Here is an 18501-nt window from a genome sequence, read left to right as displayed (position 1 = left end):
ACTTTCTGTTTTCTACATGTTAACCACTCCCTAATCCATGTACATGTGTTTCCTTGAATCCCAACTGCGTTCATAAATGTAGAAATCTCTCTCTCTCTCTCTCTCTCTCTCTCTCTCTCTCTCTTTTTTTTTTTTTTTTTTTTTCAAGCTTCCCGAGGCACAGTTAATACCTTTTTACCGTCTTCCGCATACAGGCCAAAAAAAAAAAAATACAAATCCCAGAAACGACTGAGCTGTTTCCGTTTCCGCGTGATCGTGCTGAGACAAAAAACAGTATTTTTGCTTTCTCTGTGCTGTAAGTATTCGGGTGTTAAAGTAAGTACTTTATTTCTGATCTGAAAATTAGTCGCTAAATCGGACTAAGATTTTGAGACATATAGTACTAAAATAGTCTGCTAACTGCAATAAAAATAAGAAAGAAACATCACGAAGCTTTCTAGAATTGCTTTTTTAATAAGGTACCCGTAAACTGTAATGAACTGACATGCCTAAAATGTTAAAAAAGTAAAATAAATAGATACATAAACTTTACTATTAAATCAAAAATCTACAGATCTGACAGATAATGTAAGTTGTGCATTTCTGTAGAGAAAAGGATACAATATCGCAACCTTCTGCGACCTGTAATTTAAACGGTTGGTGTAAATTAATGTTAGTTTTGCTATGCACAGCATTTTTTGAGAGAAATTCCAGTGGTTAACTTTAGTGTAGTTAATATTTTTTGTTTTGTTTCGTAATTATTACCGCTCCGTATGATTGTTTACGGTGTGTCATGTTCCTCATAATTTAACATTTTATGACGAAGGATGTTATAAAATGTTTACCTTATGAACACAGGTGTTCCCAGAAAAAAGCATATTATTTGAAAAGACAGACCCCTGTGTCTGCTTTGATTCGACAATGAGCCCTGTGTGACATAAGATAATGAGAGCATGCTCGGTACTTGTTGCACAGATTGGCAAACAGGATTTTTAGGAATCAGTACGTTTTCAGATCTTATTAGCATCATAACGTTATTAAATGTTTTGCTATTGACCCTTCAAAGCAGACATCGTTAACGTTACACAAGTTTTGTATTGGATGGCGGACTGTCAGAAAACCTGATTGCCAATATCTGTGAATTGTAGCTTGTCAATGGTTTGGGGATCATATAGTGGAGCCCTACTCTGTATATGTCACAGAGACTTGGTAGCGATTCAGTTACTGACGTTATTAGAATCAGAAATCCCTAAATCTGTAAGTTTGTATGTATGCTCTTAATGATTACAATAAGACCAATGTCAGTAAGTGATTGCTGCAGATCACTGTTAGCTTTCTAGTTTAAAGTTATAAACTAAACTGGTGGAGTTAGTTTATTGTTTCTTTAGACAATCTGTGATGTAACAACACACTAAAGGCCTCTGTCTATGCTCATGTTTCTTCCTGTTAGAAAATGTCGGTATCAGAGTGGCGTATTGCATTGAAGCTGGCAGACAAGCCCTCGGCAGCAAAGTCGTTGCTGCACCTTCCTGAAACGGACCCAGGAGAGATGTCTCCTGGGGGTTACCGGATCGCCACACTAAAGCAGCTCATTGCAGCCCAGCTGCCTGACACCGTGCCTGACCCAGAGCTCATTGGTAATTAGGACTAGCAGGGTCTAGAACAGTACACTGTTTAAAGTGGTGCTGTTTTCCTCCATGCAACATGTTAGATTGCCTAGTTTCAACAACAGTGCTACAGAAAATTGCAGCAGACAAGGCATTCATTCTTGACTGGTTGTTGTAAACATTGATCAGAATGTTATCAGTGCAAACACATGTTGGTGCTACATGTATGTAACCCTGAAGCTACTATTTTCATTTCACTAACCTAATGAATGTCAGAGTCCAATGTGTGCTTGTTTCAGATGGTCAACCTTTTCAACTAAAGGCTATGGTGTCATCCCAATCCCTTATACAGCACTAAACTCACTACAGCGTTGATTGTAGATGTACTGCCTTATAAAGCCCAACAAGTGGAGGACAAAGGCCAGCCCAGCAGGTGTGCACTTAAGCTCACCAGGTGCCTGGACAGTATGGTCCTCTGTAGCGCAATGAGGAAAAACAATGCAACGCTCCCTCTGAGACCAATGACTTCACACAGCCAGCATGCAAACCTGCACTCCCCACAGCACAGTTTTTTCAGGTTAACCATTCAGGGACTGTGACACTTTTAAAGCAAGTTGTCTCACTTCTGGTTCCCTTATGAATACCTTAATTGCCTTGACCTCTGGATTTATGCATTGCAGAGCTGGTGTATTGTGGAAGGAGGCTGAAGGATGAACAGAGCTTAGATTTTTATGGGATTCAGCCGGGATCAACGGTCCACATCCTAAAGAAATCCTGGCCAGAGCCAGAGGTTAAACCAGGTGGGTAGAGTGGAGGTTCACATTCACTACTGAGAGATTAGTATTATCCACATATTTTAAAGACCAAATACTTTGAGAATAGATTCAGCTAAATATATACATATTGTGCACACTGTACAGTTGTTGCATTTAAAGTTCCTATTGAAAGTGTCATGCTTGTTCTGTAGGTGTTTTCTTGGCCAAAAAAAAAAAACCCTATTTAAATATGTTGAGAAATAACAGATCTTAAAGGTGTCCTTTTTAACCTGAAGACTGCGTCAAGTCAAAGACTGAACATACTGATAGAGAAAGGACAAAGAATGTCATTGCTAGGATGCCAGTTGGATCTCTAGGCCATTCATTATCACCTACAAACTTTTAAACTACTGTCTGACATTGCCTTTAAAATAATACACACACACAGAGGTAAGAGCAACCCGGTATTGAATTTTAAGATTATACATACTAATTGAGCGCTCCCATTAGCAAAATTATCTGGGGTTGAACATTGATTTACATGTAAAACTGCAAGGTCTTACTAAGTAAGATTATATTAGAAAATAAATTGACTAAAGGCTTGCTAGTTTTTCTGGCTTGTGTGTATTCCTATTCTGTGCTTTACATGTCTGTATTGTATTTTGTCCTTCACAGAGCGCGTGGACAAGGCTGCAGCTGCAAGGGAGTTTCGAGTGCTTCAGACAGCTCTGCACAGCAGCCCTTCTTACAGAGACTCGGTAAAGAAGATGCCACCTTTACACTACACAGGCACCATTCGTCTCTGGGATGTCTTACTCAGCTTAATCAGAGCGGGTTTAAAGTGTATCTCTGAACATGCATGACCATCTTTAAAATGTAGGAATCCATTCTCCCCCAACATCATTAAAACATTTACTTCACCTCCTGATTTGAATGAGGTGGGGGGGGGGGGGGGCTTGGGTCGAACAGGGTGTCCTCGGCTCACGGCGCACCAGCGTCCCCTGTAGTCTGGCCGGGCACCTGCGGGCTTGCCTGTAAGCTTCCCAGAGCTGTGTTGTCCTCCGACGCTGTAGCTCTGAGGTGACTGCATGGTGGGTCTGCACTGTCAAAAGAAGCTGTCGGATGATGGCACACGCTTCAGAGGACAGCGTGTGTTCATCTTCGCCGCTCCCGAGTCAGCGCAGGGTTAGTAGTGGTGAGCTAGCATAAAAATGATTGGCTATTCTGAAATTGGGAGAAAATTATATAAAAAAAAAAAAAAACAGTTGGCAACTACTAAATAAAAATAAATAAATTAATAAATTCAGAAGTCAACTAATATATTCTTTAATTATATTTGTTGCAGACTATTTGTTCACTTTTTCATAATCTGATCAATCTGGTCAATATAGCCGGGTCATTCTGAGCTTCAGCTTCATTCGTTAAAGTTACTACCCAGAAATTAAAATGAATGTGAGGGCAAATTAAAATCTGTAAATTAAAGAAATCTTGAAGAACTTGATATTGTTAAAATTGTGTATTTATTTGTATATCAGTACAGTGGTATTCTCCCATTGGTGACAGTAGGGGCAATAATCCAAAAGAAAAACAGTTATGTGAAGATAGTGTATATTATGAACTGCCTTTAGAACTGGCAAATATAAAATCTACGCAAAGCATTCAGTAGTAACATGTGAAAAATCCTCTGAGCCTTGATGACGGCTGCATTAAAATTTGCTGAAGATTTCATTCGTTTTGTTGTGTAACCTTCACATACACACACACTAGTACTGTTGGTGTACGGACCAGTGATATTTCCCAGTCTGAAGTAGAATCTGATTCTCTTTTGTTTTCGCTTATCCAGGTGTTTAAGATGTTGAATAATAAGGAATCTTTGGATCAGATCATCGTGGCCACTCCAGGCCTTAGCAATGATCCAGTGGCTTTAGGCAAGTACATACAAAGACCAGCTAATGCTGGACTGTTTAAGGCAGAAATCGATTCATTTTGTCCAGATTCCCATTTTACACAGGAAATTCTGTCCTTACCCATGTTAGGGCTTTTCCAATTACAAGTTGCATGTTTGTGCTGAGCTTTGTTAATGGGAAGAGAGGAGAAATTGAAAATATATGCCATTACAGTCTATTAATAAGCAGCTTCAACTTATGTTGTTTACTTTCCTTTAATGTTTACAGTCATTCTGAGTGATTCTTGTATTAAATTTTTTAATTTTTTTTTTTTTTTTTTGGGGGGGGGGGGATAAGTCTGGCTAAGGAGGCTTTGTAGAGTGTCTTTATATGAGTAAGCGCTAGCACCATCTAGTGCAATGTAAGTGTGTTGCCAGAAAAACAAGATAAAATTTGATGGTAGCCTATTTTAAATATAAAACTATGGGAGACATTTAGAACAGCAACTGCTACAATTTGACCTGCCTTCTTTCATTCTTTCTAGGGGTGCTGCAAGACAAAGATCTGTTTGTCTTGTTTACAGATCCCAGTATGCTGGATACGTAAGTTTGAAACCTCTCACAAAGATCCTTTTCCCTTGGAAGACCGTGTGTGTAGGTTCCTTACCAATATCATAATGTAAGATCCTTTCCCCTTTTGAAGACAGTTTGTGTAGGTTCTTCACCCTTATCATACTGCAAAGTCCTTTCTACTTTGAAGACAGAGTGTAGGTTCCTTACCCTTGTACTGCAAGATCCTTTCACCTTTGGGGACAGTGTGTGTAGCTTCCTTACCCTTATCATACTGTAAGATCCTTTCCCATTTGAAGACACTGTGTGTAGGTTCCTTATCCTTATCATACTGTAAGATCCTTTCCCATTTGAAGACAGTGTGTGTAGGTTCCTTACCCTTATCATACTGTAGCTACACTGCACCCTTCTCCGGGGCTGTCTGGTGAAAAATGGGAGTATCCTATGCCCTTTAAACCATGTCACACTTTTACCTGGCCAACCAAAAAAATAACACCTGTGGTGGGGAACAGGGCATTTGTTGCCTGTTTTGTCCCACTACGACAACTTAATCACAAAAACAATTTGGTGAAGTTCCACAAGTGCAGTGGTCTCCTAAATACATCTATTTGATGCTTAGGTGGAGTGCCTGATGGCTGGACAATATCGGTGCATAAATTTCTATTTTCTGAAGTTGTGAACGTGGTTTTGTCTTTTTCCATTGGCAAACTGGAATCTTTTTGCTGTTCTAAAAGGTCCCAACTCTGCAGACGTTTAATTAGGAGTTCTGGGAAAAAGGAAACTAAGTTAAGATATGAGTGGAACTGCACAGCTTACCATTGTGTGTTTGTGAAACTGTGGGACTCCCAAAAAGTCTAATGTTGCAAATGTGAACAATTTCCACATCAACAATGGGGTTTTAAATGCTATATTTTATGATGGAATGTTTCGAATGACTCAAATTTGATTTAATGTGCTCTGCGTGTTTTGGCAAAAAAAAGAAAAAGATGCATCTTATCTCAATGTCTGAAAGATATCTTGAACAGTATTGCACTGTCTCAACTTCCTGGCGACTCAACCTTTTAATCTTTGTCTTCTCTTTACAGGCTGACTGTGTCTCACCCAGCCCTGGTCAACGCCATCATCCTAGTCCTGCACTCAGTGGCCAGCAGTGCCCCTGCTACACAGAGCGCCAGCACCTCGCGCAATGTCTCTGCCAGCTCTTACAGCGACATGCCAGGTGAGTCCTAAATACCACAGCGCCCCTTGTCTGTCAGTGGTCTTACTGCATACCATGTGAGGAGAAAGGCAGGCGGTAGTGACTGCAGCTAGTAAACTCTGATTTTGGGGATTTTAGCATGATGGGCTGATGGACAAACATTCATAATTTCAGCCCATTCTGTGATGGTGATCTGTTTTCTAAGCTTCATACTACCACAGCTGCTTCTTAAAATTGGATTGCGATTTTTCAAACTTTCCTCAATATATCCCAGAAGAGATCAACTTGGTGATCATAGCTAATACAATAGTTCCTAAACCTTACCTGCTTTGTACTTGCATTAAGTAAATAGGTCTTGAATGTGCAGTTTTAAAAGAAGGACATTATGTAACAAACATGTATTTTCAGTAGTTTCTTATTGTGCAAAAAATAGAATAGCAGGCTAGTGTTTATGACTCTGAAACAAAAACAACTAAACAAGAAAAAAATCATTTTTTTTTTTAAACATTGACACTATACAAATAACAAATACATTTTGTTTTGTATGCATGTATGATGGAAAAACATGCACAGTAAAATTGAATGCATACCAAATAACTGCAAAAAAAGTCTTAAAGACTACTGCTTTTCAACAAAACAGTTGAAGCTTTTGTGTGCAAAACAGTTATTTTGCATGCACTTAACTTCGGAAGAGACGTTTGTGTACAATACAGTACTACTACTATAGTACTATTAAATCAGATGCATGAAATACAAACAAGTATCACTCTAATGGAGCTATACCATTTTAGTTTAACTAAAAAAGGAAAGGAGGTCTTTGTTAAATTTAAAGACGTTACAAGTAAAAAAGGAAATCCTTAATACACAATGATATGCACATTTTTGATTTGTGTAATAAGAGTCTTTGTGTGTTAAAAAATATGTAAAACAGGCTAAAGCTTTTATTTAGACGCACAAAATGCTGTGATAGTGAGACAAAGAAAGACCAAACAAAGTGAAAGTAACTCTGTATCTGTATCAGAGATACCAACGGCTATGATTTGGTCGTAGCAGCTACTATTTTGGAGGTTCTGCTACAGCGTTTCATCCAAGGGTTATAATAATATGATTTTTATTCAATAAATACATGTTTATGAAATATTATTTCAATACTATGTGCGTGTCTTCCTGTGTAATTTTGTAATCATTAATTATTCTTAATACTGTATTTCACTGACAGTTTGTTGTGGCATTTTAACTGACATACTAAAAGCTCTGATCCGGGTTCCTTGTAACCGGTTTAGGGGTCCTTCAGAAACTGCTGCACAAAGGTCGCCTTGCTATTATTATCAATCACACGTTTATTTGCTTGCTTATCGGTTATTAAAATAGGAATCACAAATCAAACAAAAAATGCCACTCTCCTCCATCTAAAAGATAGAGGAATTTACCACAGAATGGTCATTCATTAAAAGAAGTCCAGTGTCTGAATCTCAACGTCTACTGTGAATACTGCCAGACAGACTTCTCTGTGAAACATGGTGGGCGTCATGACTGTATCGCTCACATAGGTATGAAGAAATAAGCAATAAGCAAAATCTGACACTCCCCATTACTGTATGTTTGTGCAAGTGGGTTTTGAATCGCTTTAAATAATGAATTAATGATTGGATACTACACAGCACTTTGTGTTTTGATAGTTGCAGAGTAGTAAAAATGTAAATAAAAAAACATTGTTAAATCTTTCTTGAGATGTTGTTATTTTGATAGTTATTTTTATTAAGTTTTGAGGTTGAATATTTGAGTCCATGTTTCATACACTTAGATCCTAAAACACTCCATTACTAACATTTAAATAAAGAATTCCAAATAAAAACATCAGTGTTGAAGTATTTTTATTGGGGTTTTAATTTCTAAATGCCGCGTGTTTTCCAAAATTGTAGAAGGAACAGCAATAAAGAGAGCACTGACTTGCCAGAGCCTAGGAACCTTTTCATTTCTAGGGGCTAGCAGCCACTGGCCTTAAAAAAAATTAAAAAGAAATAAATAATGTCCACCTCGCTTCACTCGGCACATGCTACTAACTTCTCCTTTCAAAAGTTGCCATCTCTGCTGTGTATCTGTTGTATATTCAGCTCCTGACATCAAATTAGTATACAGAAACTTGCCTGGACTATAAGATCTTTTTTTCTTGATTGTAGGAGGCTTTCTATTTGAGGGACTTTCAGATGATGAAGAAGATTTTCAGCAGGTAAAAATTTCTTGTGAACTGTGGAGGTGAGGATGTGTCCTCCTCCAGTCTTTGTGTGCAGCTTCATGTAATAAATGACAAACACTCACAAGCAAGTGCAGTAAATTCTGTAGCTTACTGCTATATGACACTTGACTACTCTGTGTCTAATCAGGGAGAGACCAGTTCCAGTAATTGAAAAAAAAAAATGTAATTGATTACCTTCACCACTGCAATAAACCATTTTATTGGGCTTGTTCCTTTTAAGACAATAAACATGTGCACTTTGGTGCAGGCAGAAAGTGAGAGTGCACACAGAAGCAAGGAGTTTGTGCAGGCATAGATCTGCTAAAGACAAAACTAAGAAACAGGTTTGCATATGAAACTGGAAGCTCAGCTGAGAATTGCCAGTCCTTTGAGTCTGATTACTTTAGTTTGGCGATTTGAAAGACAAGCTCAGATTTCTTATTTGATTTATTTGTAAACCTTTGCTTCTTTTTCTCTCAAAACCGCCACCTTCATTGTAGTATTGTTTGAAAATTATAATAAAATCTGAAGTTTAACGTATATAGTTGTTACATTTGTAATAATTTCCCTTTTACATTTATAAAAGTAAAACATTTGCTTCTTTGTTACTTTAGTTGCCCTTTCCTGGTGTAAAGATCATCAGCATATAGGCAGCGTAGTAATTACAGGGTGAATTTTGGAAATCTTGGCATTTAATAGTGGCAGAATTATTCGATTCTCAAATGCTGCCACTGCCTGGTGCCTGAAATGGTTGATAAACACTGTCCTAACCCATACCAGTTGCAATTTAAATGTACACCTGTGCAAGGATTTCTGATGAAGGAACTGAAAGCTTGAAGTACATGTATCTGTGAAAAGACCATGAACACACAAGCTGTGGCATTATTTTTATAATTTTTATATCCTGCAGATTGTTTGATTCTGGTGGAGGTGCTTGTACAAACATATTTAAAAATAAAACAGCTTATCAAGTTGTTCTGAGATTGTTCTATGCAGGGTGTGGATATCCTGACGTACTGCACTTACTTGTTTTGACAGGGCAGCCGTGCCACACCATCTACCATTGGAGGAGCCACCGGCTCGCGACCAGCTACTCTGGGCTACAGCGGGGCTGCTGGTCCTCGACCAATCACACAGAGTGAGCTGGCCACTGCCCTCGCCCTGGCCAGCACACCAGAGAGCAGTGCAGTCACTCCGACCACAGCCAACCAGGTACCTGAACATGAGACCAAGGCATCTTGACACAGCAGTTAGGGTGATGCCAGGTAGGGTTGCCACGGTCATTTCGATAGGATGATCATTTGAAATAACACTGTTGTCATACCATGATATATCATTGTGTAATACAAATTTTAAAGAAATACATAAAGGTCATGTTTTAATTACACAACAATATTGAACGAAACAATTTATGAGACAGTTAAAATTGAAAAACTGATCTAGACAGTGTTGCACTTGTCTGTACACAAACCGAATTGTGTACACAATATATAATATGGCATATAAATTATATTAATATGTATGTCTCTATATATATATATATATATATATATATATATATATATATATATATATATATATATATATGTGTATGTGTGTGTGTGTGTGTGTGTGTATATATGGGTATATATATATATATATATATATATATATATATATATATATTATATATATATATATATATAACATTAGAGAGAATTCTTTAGGGCACCTCATCCGGAGCATCCCCAGTGATGGGATCCTCAGGAATGCCAGCTGGAACCCCCATCACCAATGATCTCTTCACCCAGGCACTACAGCAGGCAATACAGGTGTCCAGCCTTTCATCTCTGCAAGTAAGTGTGTGTCCACCCATTGTTTAACCTTTTCAGGGCCTTTGCAAAGAGAAACTGTTTTGCCTATGGATTTATATGAGTGAAATGGCAGTGAGGATATCCTCACCTGTGTGTTCTGGTGATGGACACAAACACATACAGAGTCTGTACCTTGTGGGTTTGCAAGAATGCAGCAAGGAGGCCCACCACAGAGGGGCTTTTATTTGGCGTGCAGCTCATTCTGACTGAGAAGCATGAGTCTCTGCTGCTTATTCTCTTTCCCCCATTTCAACATTCCTCACCTGATTATTCATGTTTTTGTTAAGATTGCAGAATAGCTTCATTTGCTTCTGCACTCAACTTTATTCCTTTTAAATTAATTCCACTAAAAGCAGAGAGATTGACATTTCAGATTCCTAAGGTCAAGAACTTTAGGAGGTAACTTGTTTGTTTTCCCAATTTTGTTTTTACTTGCCGTAGTTTTACATTTTAGAATTCTGATTCTGAGCTTGCAGTTGTGGATGAAGTTGTATTATCGTACTATTATTATAGTATTTGGTGGATATTTATGTAATGGTTATTTAGTGACTATTGTAAGAGGAATGATTTTTGTTCAGATTTGGTGGTGTTATTGTGAATGTCTGGTGTAACTCTTTTAGATTTTCTGTCGCTTGCAGAAAATACTTTTGTACCGGACTCTAGTAGTTGATTTGTGTTGGCATTATAATAGTGCAATCATTTCACCAATGCTATTAGAAAGTGTACTACAGATAATTAAGTGGAAATAGACTTGAGTAGGTGGGAAGGAAATTCTTCTTCACACAGACAGCGGTGAAGACATGGAACAGGTTGCCTAGTCATGTTGATGAAGCTGAATCACAGATACTTTAAGACCCAACTTGACAAAGTTTTGAGATCTGTCAGCTACTAGGACCAGGATGAGCATAGATGTAGGGATGGGTCGGTTTTTCGGTTTAGGTACATTATGCTATTAATTCCGTTCCTTTTATTCTAAATGGCAATTGTCGTAATTCCTTTACACAATGGTTAACGCATTTTCCAAATGCAAACACGGTTCTTCTAAATCAAGGAATAGTACTTGCAGCCTTAGCAAAGTGTCTGAGGAAGCTTTTTGTGAACTAATACTGTATTTTGCTAATGGTTTTGAAAGAAACTGTCTGACACAGAATACACGTTTCAATTGCTGTGTTCTGTTATCCAGAGCTTGCTGAGCCGGCTGCTCTTGGCTGCTGTCTTTCTGACGTCACACGCAGCTTTTAGAGAAACACCTTCTCCAAACCTTGCAACACAGCACACATTTTCAACGTATTATATTTACATTTGTCTGGATCATCAACAGTCAGTTTAATGTAATTGATTAACATTAACTTTAATGTTAACTTATAGGTGGGGTTCAAGGGGCGGAGCTAGGCACCAACAACCTATCATCTCCAGTCATCAATTAAATCTACCTTATTTAAACATTAGTCACCTCTACCTAGCTGTCTTGTGTTTTTTCGTTTCCTCCTCCTCGCTCCTCCTCCTCTAGCATCTCAACCGCCTTTGCATCGGTCTCCTCTGGGGGGTTAGTGACTCCACTTTCTCCAACCCTTTGTTAAGCTCCGCTTCATTTACCTCATAGAGGAGGGTTCTCCATGAGTCAGAGGGGACCCCCGGCCAAACCCTTCCATCTGCATGTATGTTTCTTTTGGAATTCTTCTTTCAGGTCTGATGCCTCTATGTGAGGGTCCCCAAGCGGTGGCATCCCTCGTGTTTGTCTGGTCTCCTCAGCGACGGAACCCCCCTACTGTATATGTTGGGTCAGGAAGAGCCAGAACCTCTTTTGTGTTAACAACACTAACTCATGTTTTTCTTTCCGGTTCGCGAGCCTCTTCGTATGTCGGGCCACCTCAAAGACAGTGGCCCCCCTCCTGTTTATCGTGTCTAACGATCAAGTAAATGTTGGGCCTTGAAGAGGCGGAACCCCTCTCTCCATGTGTATATGTTTACTAACTCTGTCAATAAACACTATCAGGGGCCATAGCTCTGCCCCGTGAATTGTAAAATTATACTTCACTTCTCACAGATTTAGTGCATTATGTTTGTTTAAATAATTGATTGATTTATTTAATATAGCGTTGACAAGGCTGTTCACGGCTTCATTGTATAATGATAAAATGTCATTCGCCTCTGCTAACAAAGTGGCAGCATTAGTTTTAGTGGTTATTTGCATTACGATTAGCAGGTCACTCGTGATCTTTGCATCGCCTCTTTGGTTCATAGCCGCAGCCAGCCTCCCGCAGTAACATTTCAAAGCTGCGCTGGGCTATGCAGAATCTGCACAGATTTGTGTGGGTGTTGAGTGACGTCTACAGCGCATCTCTGCGATTCTGTGCAGAACTGCGGAAATCTGCGCTATAAGAACACGACCAATGTCTCAATTAAAATTAGAACTTATCCGTGACTGCACAGGATAGCCTACTTATTATCAACATAGTTTTGTTTAAACAATTTATAACAGTATTCCAATTTTCTTAGGTAATTGAAGAAATATTTTTTTACCAACTCCACATGTGTAATAATCATTGGAAGCTTACTTGTGCAATGTCTTGACATGTAGCTATAAATCTAATAACACGTTTTAGTATTAAAATACTTTTTTTTGGTATAGTGTAGCGTGCACGGGGGAAGGCAGCAGCAGGGCTGGTAGGTGACGTAATCACATACAAAGACATAAGCCCGATATACGCTCCTTGCAAAGGAGCCGGCACTTTTATACAGTGGTATCGGCGCTATGCTTCAGTGCGAGAGGTCTCGGGTTTGCACCCTTTCTCCACCTGTGTGATGCGCCTGCCTGCGGGAACTGAGATCTCTACAATATTTTATTTATCCGATTGAAAAAATAAACAACTCATATCTGCTCTTAAATAATAACCTGTGGTACATGTTTGTGTTTTAAGCAGTAAGGCTGATCATTTCCCAATTCTATTTACCATCAGATAAATAAAATATTTATTTTTATTTTTTTATTTATCTATTTAATTTTACATGTTAAAATATTTTAACAAACTACAGCACCACATCATTTTGAGCAAATAATAGATTTTAATACTGTTGTAGTATAACACTGAGAGTGTACAACTTCATTTTTTTTTTTTTTTTTAATTCTGATTATCTTTATAAAAAGCGAAATGTACCATGTTGTTTGGCATAGTAAAATACTAAATGCCAAATATTTAAAATGAAAGGAAGTGTGATTTGTTGGTTTTATTTTTGTGAATTATAGTAATTTAAGTGATTTACATTAGTCTTCATTTTTTAAGCCTTTAATTTATAGCTTGCATGATGTACTGTATACCATGATACTAGGGTTACCACAGTATTCTTTTTTTTTTAACGGTTATCATACTATGCAAATTTTATACCGTCCCATCCCTACATAGATGGACTCCTCTCATTTGTACATTTTCCTACATTCTTAAGAAACACGGGGCCAGATTTATCAAGGTCCCATTTTTATCAGCTGTTGTGAAAGTTACACAAGGAATGACACACTTTTGTTTCTCTAAATTAACCTTCTGAGACATGTGGTACTAGTCTTGTAACATTAACAGCGATCCAGATTTCACTTTGCAGCGAAGACCTTCATACAGCCAGAGCCATGTTTTGGTTGGATTCAGGTGTTGGTTTGTGTTCACAGAGCCAGTGGCAGTCACAGCTACAGCAGCTGAGGGCCATGGGGATCCAGGATGAGGAACTCATCCTGAGGGCCTTGCAGGCGACTGGAGGAGACATCCAAGCAGCACTGGAGCTGATCTTCGCTCGGGGGGCACCCTGAGGTGAGGGAGAGGGGACCTGAAAGTGACCAGACAGCTCCACCAAAACCACCTCTTTTGTATGGAAATGGACAGAAATACATGTGGAACAAGCTGTGGCACTGGATTATTTAAGAGGTTGTGTTGTCAGGGTTCTGTTCAGTCATCAGAACATATTTATGCATGATAGCCCTCCTGAGATCCAGCAGCGACATTGTAGTTGAGACTATTGCTGCCTGAGAGAAGGTTGAAAATGGTTGGATGTAACTTTACAGGAAATTCTTTTTTCTCGTATGTTTCAGGCTTTTTGTTGACTGAATTGTATTTTTGACAACAGATGGGTGACCTTTTAAAATTACCAGAACAAACTGCTTTAGGTAATACAACCTTTTGGTTCTCTTATGCTTGCAAGAACTGAAAAGGTTTCAAAATATATAAAGGATATTTTAACATTGCTTTTTGAACTGGAAGATGCCAATAAAATGTCAGAAAAAGACCCAACTTAATTGTATTTTATCTTCATTTTTATGAGTTATTCACTTTCAAAGTGTACCATTTAAAAAAATAAATAAATAAATAAAAAGCCCCAGCAATTATTGAGACCAACTTTCTAACTTACTAATTAGACATTAATAAATTCCCCCCCTTTTTCACATATCCATTTTACTTCTTGTTTACAAACGATGTGATATGCCATTATGCCTGTTTTAGGTCATAAAAAGTCCATTCTACTTTGGATATAAAATTGCTGTTTAGGTCTTGAGTCAAACTGTAGAAGCAAGTTTACTACAAAAGGTAGTTTATGAATGTAGATGGAATTATTGCAACACAGGTTGATGTTTTTCTGTAATACTTCTTCAAATACCCCAACAAAGACCAAGAATTGGAATTGAACTTCAGTCTGGTGATACAGATCTATTAGAATTGAAAAATGTTTGTGCCACAACGTAATCTGTTGCACTTGGTGTAATGTATTTTATACAACAGAGATATATCAAAACTGGAATAAATACAATTAATATGTAATCTCTAAAGCATTTCCAATAATATTGCATGTGACAGAAAGGCAACACTTAGTAATAATCATGTTTAAGAAAGGGGTATCTGATGATGTGTGTTACAGTAGAACAGTCTGTAATTCAGATTGATCTTCATTTTCAATGTGGAATTCTCAAATCTGATATTTTCTAATACTGCAATTCTCCAAAGCACAAGTAAAAGATCTAGTTCCAGTTTACTATGGTAGAATAAGCTTTGATTTAATGGTAGTCATTTTCATTTCAGAACAGTAACTGATTAGAATCATTTTAGGGGATTATTTTAAAGGCAAGTTGATTATTGTTTCTATGATCTTGGAAGTGTTTTTCACAAAAGATTTAACATCCTCGGTTACCTTCGGCACTGTGATATCTCTTGGCAATTTTCTATTGTTTTTGTATTTACATTTAAATGGTATTCTCCGCGAGTGAAATACATTCTATGTTTTAATTGAAATTGTATTTGTTTTGCATAAATATGTGGTTGATTTATTACTCATGTGTCTGTTCCTGTATATGTCGTTTGTATTTAAATGTATGTCCACAGTTCCGTTAAGACCATATTTATGGGTGCACTTAGCTTTGTAGAGCAGCCACTTAAGCAGATAAATGTGCTTCTTGTGACTAGGCTCTCACGCTGCTGTTAGACTCCCAAGCTCCACTAGAGGGAGCTGTGCACACCAGAGTGGGGAAAAAACAACTTTTGTTTTTTTACTGCACTTCTGTTTAACTACATTTTTTTCCTGGTAGAATGTGGAAAAAAAAAAAAAAAAAAAAAATAAAATTCAGGGATGGAAATAAGACTCCTGTTAAGACACAGTTGAGCTTGTTCCCTACACATCCGGGCTAATCTGGCTTATTTTAAAACCTGAATTGGTAGAAACTGCTACGCAATAGGAGTCTTATATTCATCCCTGCTACAGTGACATTACTGTGTCGACTAGGGTATGAAAAGTTGATATTTTTATTATATATCATTTATTATTAATACCCAGAAAGGGATGTGTATAAGTGGGACGATGTACTGTGTGTGCCGATGTATGACTGTAATGAAATCCCATTGCTTTTTTTAATAGTAACTAGTAATATCATTAAAACACTAATATCTATTATTAATATTAGTCATTTAGCAGACCCTTTTATCCTAAACGACTTGGGGTGGGTGTGGGGGGGCTATAAATCGTCAACAACTTCTGCTGCAGACACTACAATAGGACCTTGGTTCCTGTTGCCTTGCGTCAGATGTTTGGCAGCCTTTATTCAACCAGCTTATTTCTGATACTGTCCCAGAACATAGAAATATATTACAATATCATTAACTATATAGATACGACTTATTATCTTTCTGCTATACTATACAGTCTGATGCATGTAAAAAAATACTGCATACAACATTTGAGTACTAATTGGTATACCTGGGGTTACAATGTGTTTGAAACTTTGTTTACAAGCAGTTTTGGAAGGCTTGCTGTGTCCCCTAGAAAGTTTGATGTTTGACCCTCGTTGTCTGAAGACCTCTAGTCCCTACCTTGCAGGGTGCTAGACACGAGGAAGTTTGAAACCAAAATGAAAGTCATTAAAATGAATGTATTCAAAAGCTTAAAACTTGAAACGGACACCATGCTGAGTGAAACGCTCTTTGAGTTGAGAAATTGGTTCACACAGCTCTTTAACTGACACACGAAGAGCTACTAGAGGTGCAGTTCATTAACACTCTGAACAAAATCACAGCAAAAAGATTGTTCTAATTAAAAATCTCTCCTAATTTACTTTTGTTAGAATTGTTTAATTAAGTTTGCTTTTAAGAGGTTTGTTAAATAATCCTGCCACTGAAGACTTGACCCTGAGTTAGTGCTGCTCACAATGAACAGATTACTTGGAAATAAGTTATTTCAGCAAGCTAATTACAAAAATTTACATGTTATTCGGATATTTTTAAGAAAAAACACATCAATTATATGCTAAAATCCACATGTTTTATTATCCTTCAAAGCAGATTTAGAGGGGAAGAAAGTTTTTGAGACACCCCTGAGAGATTCAGAAATTATTAACTCTGTTCTATTTTTGTGGGAAATCCTCGAAATTGTTAGATTTAATTTAGTATGTTTTTTTTTTTTTTTTTTTTTTTTTTTTTAAATGTGTAGTTTTTTTTTTTTTTAAGAATAAAATAAGAGGAAGTGTCTTAAAAAGAACATTTTCTAAACATATGTACTGTAATCCAAACAGTTTCTCATTTCTTTGATTCAATCAAATGCATAGCCAAAGAATACCCATTTTATGTCATTTTAGAAAAGGATTTTGCACAATCAGTCAATCAGCTACCAGCTGAAGAAACCAGGATCAGAGGAAATGGTTGGAAATGAAGCAGAGATAGACTTCAGACAGAGGGAAGGAGACACTTCTTCACACAGAGAGTGGTGAGGGAATGGAATGGGCTCTCATGGTATAAGAGTTTCTTCACGTGCACTATGGGTGACATGGGTGTAGTCTTGCCCGCCTGCACTGCACACAAGAAGACACACTTACATGACGTTGCACTCGCACATGCTAATCATTTACAACATTTATTTTTAAATGTATATTTGTATAGTTGATAATGTTTAGTAGATTACTCAGTGGCTGAGACGGAGAAAGCAGACGTCTTAACCACTGTGTAAGAGAGCCGGGCTCATCTGAGCTTTTAACCTCAAAGGGCAACGAATCCGTAACGGCAGTGCATCACACAGCACTGCACGTTCCACTCTTCCCCTCTAACAGATGCATGAGTTCCATGTCATGGCAGAGGGCAGACTCTAACAGCAGTTCATTACACAACTCTGTACACATGCGTGATGTTCAGGCATTTTACTGTCACATTCCACTTTGCACAGAACTGAAAGACTGCTAGTCATGCAAAACACGTACAATAAGATGAAGTAATCTGTCAGTAATAGAAAGATTGTAGCTGCACGATTGATTTATTTCTGCCTAATTTGGTAGTCAGCAGACCACATATAATGAATGGAACCTTTCTGGGATGGGAGTTTCTTTTGTGGATTATGGTTATCCTTTAATGAAGGCTAATTGGAGGTTGTTTGAGGGATTGGTTAACTCATGAACACAGGGAACATGAAACAGAATATATTGCTCTTGCTCTACTTTCATTGGTTACTGACTGAAATTAGTTTTGTTTTGACCTTTTTACCTCACCGTGCCATTGATTTTCTGTTTGTTTGGCTATTTTAGAATTGCTTTTAGCTGATGTTTTGTTAGTTGAAATATTGGAGCAGGGGGAAGGGGATCTTTTAATAAAATAAGAACATAACAAAAATGACAACTAATTGTGTCCTCTGGTCCCAGACTGTGCTGCAATACACATAGTTAGTACTGTAGGGTGGGTTAGCATTGTGGACTGTTTTTTAGGTGTTTTTATGAACAAAAGCAAAGTATCCCCAGGCGCATAAAGAGACATGTTATTTTGTAAAGCTTATGTAAAACCAAGGTAGTGGTTGTAAATAGGGAGAAGTATAAATACAGTGTAAAAATAATAGTTTATTTTTAACTGATATATGGCGAGTTTAAAACTGTGGCCACAAAATTGTTCATTTCGATTGGATGATACTAGT

General features: G+C 37.7%; 1 protein-coding gene across 2 annotated transcripts; it reads left to right on the top strand.

The window, feature by feature from the left end:
* The first annotated feature begins 201 nt into the window (after window positions 1-201).
* On the top strand, window positions 202-15553 carry LOC121295018 (ubiquitin-like protein 7). Of its 2 annotated transcripts, none has more exons than XM_041219291.1 (11): window positions 202-295; window positions 1430-1616; window positions 2267-2386; window positions 3017-3099; window positions 4185-4269; window positions 4772-4829; window positions 5882-6015; window positions 8175-8224; window positions 9269-9442; window positions 9937-10065; window positions 13745-15553. In XM_041219291.1, the coding sequence occupies exons 2-11, from the start codon at window positions 1433-1435 to the stop codon at window positions 13880-13882; spliced, it is 1155 nt and encodes a 384-aa protein (XP_041075225.1). In that variant the 5' UTR covers window positions 202-295; window positions 1430-1432; the 3' UTR covers window positions 13883-15553. The 2 variants fall into 2 exon arrangements, with proteins under 2 accessions (XP_041075225.1, XP_041075224.1); XM_041219290.1 differs by having other exon boundaries at window positions 224-315.
* The last annotated feature ends 2948 nt before the right edge of the window (window positions 15554-18501 follow it).

The sequence above is a fragment of the Polyodon spathula genome, chromosome 19 (assembly GCF_017654505.1).
Source record: "Polyodon spathula isolate WHYD16114869_AA chromosome 19, ASM1765450v1, whole genome shotgun sequence".
NCBI lineage: Eukaryota > Metazoa > Chordata > Actinopteri > Acipenseriformes > Polyodontidae > Polyodon > Polyodon spathula.
This window is presented reverse-complemented; position numbering and strand designations above follow the sequence as displayed.

Excerpts from the sequence above, each read along its gene's own strand:
- LOC121295018 (XM_041219291.1), top strand. The coding sequence starts at position 1,433 with ATGTCGGTATCAGAGTGGCGTATTGCATTGAAGCTGGCAGACAAGCCC. Across the intron at positions 4,270-4,771 it reads CAATGATCCAGTGGCTTTAG|GGGTGCTGCAAGACAAAGAT; the intron begins GCAAGTACATAC and ends CATTCTTTCTAG. Across the intron at positions 10,066-13,744 it reads CCAGCCTTTCATCTCTGCAA|AGCCAGTGGCAGTCACAGCT; the intron begins GTAAGTGTGTGT and ends TTGTGTTCACAG.